Raw genomic sequence first — 8,324 nt, 5'->3', positions numbered from 1 at the left:
ATGGTGGGCGATTTTAACTCATATCTTTCATGGACAGAGAAATCAGGAGGCAAGCAATATCAACACCGTGATTGTAATATTTTTCAACAATTTATTAGTGATTGCAATCTCATGGATTTGGGTTATCAGGGGCCCCCTTATACATGGAGTAATAAGAGGACTGGCTCTGATCTAATAAGGGTTCGCTTGGATAGAGGCTTTGCTAATGCTAGTTGGATCCAGGACTTTCCAGATTATGCAGTACTTAATAAAGCAGCACTTGGTTCAGATCATTCACCCCTGTGCATTGATACTTTTGGTTGTATCCCAAAAAAGGCGAGACCTTTTAGATTTGAAGATATGTGGTTCACTCATCCAGATTGTGGAAAGGTGGCTCAGTAGGGATGGTGTTTTTCTCCCTCTGGATCTCCGGCACAGCGTCTCTGTCTCAAGCTTGCTAATTCTAAGAAAGTGTTCAAGAAATGGAATCGAGAATGTTTTGGTAATATTCATTTCAAAATTCAGCGATTAATTGAAGAATTGTCTGCTCTTCAATCTCAATCTAATTTCTCCACTTTCAAGGAAGCTGAAATCATCAAGGAATTGGAGAAGGCACTTCATCAGAATGAATTATTCTGGAAACAAAAATCCAAAATTGATTGGCTTAGGGAGGGAGATCGTAACTCCAAGTTCTTTCATATGATGACTATGAAACGCCGACATCGTAATAGAATTCTGAAATTGAAATATCCTGATGGACAGTGGACTTCTTCTGACGATGAGGTTCAACAGCTATTATGCAATTATTTTAAAGACTTATACACAGCTGATCCTATCAATATGCAGGCAATTTCAGAAGTTACTCAAGGGATACAACCTCTTATTACTCAAGAGATAATGCCCTCTGTCAAATCCCAGATATTGAGGAAGTGAAAGCAGCATTATTCTCTATGGCCCCTCTCAAATCGCCAGGCATTGATGGTTTTCCTCCAAAAAAATTTCAAAAATATTGGGCTTTTCTTAAAAATGATATATTTGACTTTGTCAAAGATTTCTTTATTAATGGAAATCTTTCTAAAGCATTAAATCGAACCCTCATATGCCTTATTCCTAAATCTAAGGAGGCGGACTCTCCAGACCAGTATCGCCCAATCAGTTTATGTTCGGTAATGGTGAAAATTATCACAAAGTTGATCACTTTGCACCTCAAAAAAGTGTTGGATTCGATAATTGATACATCTCAATCAGCATTTATTCCTGGCAGGTACATCTCTGATAATATACTTATTGCACATGAATTGTTTCATTATATTAAACATAGAACCAGAAAACATCACTCTCAGTTTATGGCTATTAAGCTAGACATGCGCAAAGCATATGACAGAGTCAATTGGTTTTTCATTGAAAAAATGCTACTGGCACTGGGCTTCTCGGCAACTTGGGTTAATCTTGTTATGTCATGTATCACTTCTGTCTCCTACACTTTATTGATTAATGGCTCGGAAAGTGGATTAATATCTCCTACCAGAGGTATCCGATAGGGTGACCCCCTCTCCCCGGCCATTTTGATTATTTGTGCTCAAGCACTATCAGCCGTTATCAATAAAGCTGTACATAATGGAGAAATCCAAGGAATCCGAGTTACAAGGAGGGGTGATCAGTTTTCTCATCTATTATTTGCAGATGATTGCTTATTATTTGGAAGAGCACATATTAAAGAAGTTTTGGCATGGAAGTCCTGCTTGGACTTATACTGCTCAACATCTGGCCAACAAATTAATTTAAAGAAATCATGCATCACTTTTAGCCCAAATACTCATCATAAATTCAAAAGGTGGTTTTCTCGAGTTTTAAAGATTCCATATGGAGATGGTCCCTCCAAATATTTGGGCTTACCAACTGAATTTGGTCTGAATAAGCAATTAATATTTCAAAATATTAAAGAAAGAACATTCTCCAAATTACTAGGATGGAAAAAATCTCTTCTATCTATGGCAGGGAAAGAGGTGCTTATTAAAGCATTGGTGCTTCCTATGACAAATTTTGCTGGATCACATTTTAAACTTCCTAAATCTGTTACAGATGACATTAAACAGGCCACCTCAAACTTCTTCTGCATGATTCCTCAGATGCTCATAAAATTCATTGGGTCTCATGGGACAGACTTTGCAAGTCTAAACAGAAAGGGGGTCTTGGACTCAGAGACCCACACCTTCACAATCAAGCAGTCCTAGCTAAGATAGCTTGCCGGTTATGGCGTTATCCTGATTCCCCATGGGCTAGATTAATGAAAAACTCTTATTTTCCCAATGTTGATTTTATGCAGGCTAAACTTGGACACCAACCATCTTGGGGCTGGAGAAGTATACTTGAGGGCAGAAAATGTCTTTCTCTTGGAATGCTTTGGATTTTTGGTACTGGTCAGAATATTTCTATATGGATAGATAATTGGATACCTACGTCAGCAAATTTTAAAGTTCGGTCTACTAGACCAAACAACTATCCATTGGAGAAGGTATCTGAACTTATTGATCCTCTTACAAGAAATTGGAAAATGGATATTCTTTATGCTTTTTTTCTGCCTGCAGATATAAAAGAGATTCTCAAAATACATCTCAGTCTTTACCCATAGGAAGATAAATTGATCTGGGGAGGCACCAAATCAAGTACTTTCTCTGTAAGATTCATGTATCACATTCTTACAAATCACAGGGATTTACAAATCCATAATAAGCCCTCAACTTCAAACATTGCAACAAATAATCAATTACTGGATGACCATTGTTGGAAGAGAATATGGAATGCCCAAACTCTTCCAAAAATTAAAATGTTCCTTTGGAAGAGTTGTGCTTATGGAATAGCCTCTGGTGTTGAACTTCTCAAGAGGAATATCCCTATTGATCCATCTTGTTTACGCTGTGGTTATCCTACTGAAACAGTGGACCATATTTTTCTATCTTGCCCTTTCTCTAGGGCTGTTTGGTTTGGCTCTTCATTGAATTATATAGCTCCACAACTTAACAATCCATGTTTGAGGGACTGGCTCAAAAGTTGGGTCATTGTTTATCAAGACGACAAAAAGCTAGCACAAATTTTTTTTTCTCTCGTTTCGTTTTTCTTTTGGTATATTTGGAAAGCGAGAAATGATTTCATTTTTAATAAACACCAGTGGGATCCTGAAGATGTTATTACCATTGCAGAGAAAGCACATAAAGAATTCTGGGAGGCCACAATTTCTACTTTGGAATCTCAAGCACAATCCAAGGATGGCTCTTCAACTCATCAAAATCTTGAAAGTTTGGCGTGGTTTCCCCCTCCACCAAATGTGATTAAAGTCAACTATGATGCTGCTTGGAATAGTAAAACTAAACAGGGAGGCATAGGAATTATTATCAGAAATGAAACTGGCTCTCCTAACCTGGCTTACTCTTGCAATATCCAACGTGAATTGGCTCTTATTGGAGAAGCATATGCGATCCGGACGGGTCTTCTACAGGCGGCAGCAGTTGGAGCTACCTGTATCATCGTTGAATCAGATTGTCAAAAACTGATTAATCAGTTATTTGCAGGTTCACAGGTGGAGCAGGAAATTTATATAGCATATGCCATGATATATCATATTTGCAAAACACTTTTGCTTCATGTACTTTTCGTTTGTTCCAAGATCCTCCAATAAGGTGGCGGATTCCTTGGCTAGGGCGGCCTTATCGGTTGAGTCTCCAGTTCTGTGGCCATGTACCTCTCAGTGGCTCTTGCAACTTTGTGCTACAGATGCTATTGCTTGTAAAGACTCTTCTCATATATAAAATTTCTTTTGACCAAAAAAAAAATTTTTGAATATAAATCTTAATTAATTTACAAGGCTTAAATATTTTAGGTAAAAGGATGACGGAAACAGGGCTATTGATACCTAAAAATTTTGGGACGTTATTTTGACTATTAAACCAGGAGCAAGATTTGGTATTAAGGATGTGTTACATTTTGGATTACAATCCCATTTATGGGACTCAGATTGTTATTTGGTTGAAAAACTCAAATCAGTTTAAGATATAAAAAGAACACTACCAAGTTGTATTCTAGTGCCTCCCTGTGTCCATTTGTCTCATTTCCTTATGAAACGACATAAATGTCCCTCTATTATGGGAGGAGAGACACTAAGAAGCGCTAGAAATCCCTTAAGATAGTAGTAATCTTTTATTTTTCGGTAAATTACAATGAGGTGCCCAATCTTTGACAAAAGGATGTTTTGGGTACCTCATCTTTTAAAAGTGACATTTTGGGGTTCTCTATCAGGTTAATCCTACTCTAAGCTTAGTAAATTTCTAATTGTACCCTTTAACAGCTCCCACTTGCCATCTCGGCCCTCCCCACCCCATCGGCCCACCCATTGGGTCCACCTCCACCTTCTCACAACCGTCATTCTCTTTGGGTTTGTTTTCGGAGAGTTTGTCCTGGGTTCGCCCCACCCCTATTCTTCATTCTTCTTCTTCTTCTTCTAACCTCTATCTCATCTCTGTGTGGCTGGTCCTTAATAAATGGTCAATCTCATTAGTATGTGGGGACTCAAGGTGAGAAAGACACAGAGACGCTGCAAGAGATGAGAAACCATAAACTCAACTGGGAATAGTGAGAAGAAGTAAGGGTTATGGCATTGGGGTGGTTTGGAATTAAGAGGCTAGTTTGGGGGTTACCCCTGCCCTCTTGTGAATTCCCAGCGATCTACAATTTCAAGGACTCCAACTTAGACATCGCAATAGATCTGTAGCGTTCGATGCGATCCCTCTTCCCAATGGCAAGACCTTCTTTGACAATCCCTCTGGCAGGTTCTGCGATGCCCATCTCATATCGATTTTAATGGTGAGTAAAGCCCTTTCTTCTTCTTCTTCTAACCTCTACCTTGTCTCTGTGGTTGGTTCTTAATAAATGGTCAATCTCAATAGTGTATGGAGATTCAAGATGAGAAAGACGAGATGCTGCAATAGATGAGAAAAGCCCCTCCAAAGGATTGCTTGCTACTTCAAGGTGGCCCAGCAATTGTTCCTCTCCTCTGCAAAGTGTTGGGTTGGGTTTCCCTCCATGTGGAGGATGGCCCAAAATTTATTTGGTAAAGCCCATTTGGAGGGCACTTCGTCAAAAGATACGTTTAATGGGTTTTTCCTCTTTTTTTGGTCTCATTGTAAAAAAAAAACAGAGGGTTGTTGGCCATGAGAAACGAAGAGAAGAAGATAGGGGGTGGTGAACAGTTTTTCTGGTTTTAGAGGCGCAGTCAACTTCAAGAGCTCGATCAAATGGTCATTTGTGGTCCGTTTGAGCTAATTTTTTTACAAAAGATTCGTAAGACGTAGATCTTCATTTTGAATGGTGTGATTGTTGATTTGAGTCATCTAAATTAGTCCGATAATTATATTTTTACTGCCCTTGGTTTGGTGAGATCTCTTCCATTTTCTTTCATTCCTCTTTTTGGAGTTCATTTTATTGATGATAGATGCCAATGATATATTATTCTTGATGATTGGAATGGTTGAATGCCTCTAATATTTATTAGAAAAGACTCTTGTGTATTCCCATTATTTGGAGATAGTGAAATTTGGTGGACTACGGTCCCGTGGTTTTTACTCCTCTCATTGAGGAGGTTTTCCACGTTCAAAATTGATGGTGTTCATGTGTGTGTGCTTGTGATGCATTGAGTTGCTAATTTGGGAGATTGGTTATTACCTCCATTGTGTTCGATATATATTGCTCCATATTTCTCTATTTGTTTGTTTTCTATTAGGTTCACTCAAGAAGGGGAAAATTGCTTGTGTTTGTTAACCGGATACACATCGGTTTGCTTCCTTTTTCCCCATTAAAGTGGTATCAGAGCTTGGTTGGTATTTGATTATCTTGGGTTGAACAATGGAAACTAACACAAATGGAATGGTTACTTTAAATGGTTCAAACTATCCTGTTTGAAAAGGAAAAATGGAGGATCTTCTTTATGTGTAAGATTATTAACTACATGTATTTGCTAGTGAGAAACTTGAAAACAATACTGATGAGGAGTGGATATATTTTATCGGCAAATGTGGGTATATTAGATAGTGGGTGGATGATAATGTGTTGAATCATATTAGTGAAGAGACACATGCACGTACTCTATGGACCAAGCTCAAGCAATTGTATGCTCGAAAGATAGGGAACAATAAATTATTTTTGATCAAACAGATGATGGCCTTGAGATACAAGATGGAACTCCGATGACAGATCACTTGAACTCATTTCAAGGAATCATTAATTAGTTATCCTCGATGGGTATCAAGTTTGATGAAGAAATACAGGGATTATGGCTTTTTGGCACCTTACTGGACTTATGGGAGACATTTAGAACGTCATTGTCAAGCTTAGCTCCAGATGGTATAATCTCGATGGATTTGGCTAAGAGTAGTGTCCTAATTGAAGAGATGAGAAGAAAGTCATAGGATTCCTCTTCACAATCAGATGCTTTGCTCACCAAGAATACGGGGAGGAGTAAAAGCCAAGGTCCAAATAATAGAGATAAGAGTAGAGGTAAGTCTAACAGGATTGCAAATGTTGAGTGTTATCATTGTGGCCTAAAGGGCCATACCAAGAAGTTTTGTTGGACGTTAAAGAGAAAAAATAAACAAGAAAAGAGTAAAGAAAAGAAGAAAGATGATGAAGGCAATGATGATCGAGTTGCCACCACTTCTGAGGATTTTCTCATTACCTACGATGGTGATGTTGTTAACCTTGCTTATCATGAGACAAGTTGGGTAATTGATAGCAGCGCTTCCATTCATGCTACATCTCGAAAGGATTATTTTACATCTTACACGTCTAGTGACTTTGGGGTTGTAAGGATAGGCAATGATGGTTTGGCTAAAGTTGTGACATTGGAGATGTTTGCTTGGAAATCGATATTGACACAAGGTTAGTTCTTAAGGATGTGAAGCATGTTCCTGACATTCGTTTGAATTTAATTTCTACGGATAAACTTGATGATGAGGGTTTTTCCAATACCTTTAGTGATGGCCAATGGAAGCTCACCAAGGGTGTCATGGTTATGGCAAGAGGCAAAAAGTGTTTAGCATTGTATTTGTTGCAAGTAAAGCTTGTCAAGGGCATTGTAAATGCAATTGAAAATAAAAGTACAACTGAATTGTGACACAAGAGACTTAGTCACATGAGTGAGAAGGGATGATGTTATTGTACAAGAAGAAACTCCTATCTGGAATGAAATATGCACATTTGAAAAAGTATGCTCATTGCTTGGTAGGGAAGCAGAACAGAGTCTCCTTCAAAAGCTCACCTTCTTCAAGGAAATCAGATGTACTTGATTTGGTGTACTCTGATGTGTGCGGTCCTATGAAAATAAAGACGTTTGGTGGTTCTCTTTATTTTGTTACCTTCATTGATGATCACTCAAGGAAGGTATGGATTTATACCTTGAAGACAAAAGATCAAGTATTGGATGTAGTCAAGCAATTTTAGGCTCTAGTTGAGAGACAAACTAGAAAGAAGTTGAAATGCATTCGCACTAGATAATGGGAGAGAGTATTCAGGACCGTTTGATAAGTATTGTAGAGAACAAGGTATTCGACATCAAAAGACAACTCCAAAGACTCCTCAGTTGAATGGTTTGGTTGAGAGAATGAACAGGACATTGGTGCAGAGAGTCAGATGTTTACTTTCACAAGCAAGGCTGCCAAGATCCTTTTGGGGTGAGACTTTGAATACAGTTGTACACTTGTTGAATTTGTCACCATGTGTTGCGTTACAGTTTGATGTGCCAAGTAGAGTTTGGATAGGAAGGGATGTTTCTTATGATCATCTGTGTGTCTTTGGATGCAAGACATTTGTGCACATTCCCAAAGATGAGAGGTCTAAACTTGATTTCAAGACACGATAGTGTGTATTTTTGGGTTATGATCAGAATGAGTTTGGCTACAAGTTCTACGATCCAATTGGGAAGAAAATTATTAAAAGTCGGGATGTTATATGTATGGAAGATCAGACCACACAAGATATTGATAAGGTTGAGAAGGCAGTGCCTCAACATAGTGATAATTTGATTGACTTGGATCTAGTTCCTCCAACATCGGTGCCAGAACATGTTGAAGAGGAAATTCAGAATGATCAATATGGTACAGGTGATGTTGATGCTCCCACACAGGATGAGACAAATGATGATTCTCATGAGTAGTTGCCAGTAACTGAAGTTCCACCACCTATTCCCATGAGAAGGTCTACCAAAGATAGACAGCCTTCCACACGTTATTCTACTGATAAATACGTATTACTAAATGATGGGGGAGAACCAAAGTATTTTGAAGAAGCAATGAAAGATG

General features: G+C 38.4%; 1 protein-coding gene across 1 annotated transcript; it reads left to right on the top strand.

Annotated features, from left to right (window-relative positions):
- On the top strand, positions 1 to 912 carry LOC122649647. Its single transcript, XM_043842884.1, has 2 exons — positions 1 to 369; positions 505 to 912. Exons 1-2 carry the CDS (start codon positions 1 to 3, stop codon positions 910 to 912), a joined length of 777 nt encoding a protein of 258 aa, XP_043698819.1.
- The last annotated feature ends 7,412 nt before the right edge of the window (positions 913 to 8,324 follow it).

The sequence above is a fragment of the Telopea speciosissima genome, chromosome 1, assembly GCF_018873765.1.
Source record: "Telopea speciosissima isolate NSW1024214 ecotype Mountain lineage chromosome 1, Tspe_v1, whole genome shotgun sequence".
NCBI classification, from domain to species: Eukaryota; Viridiplantae; Streptophyta; class Magnoliopsida; order Proteales; family Proteaceae; genus Telopea; species Telopea speciosissima.
This window is presented reverse-complemented; position numbering and strand designations above follow the sequence as displayed.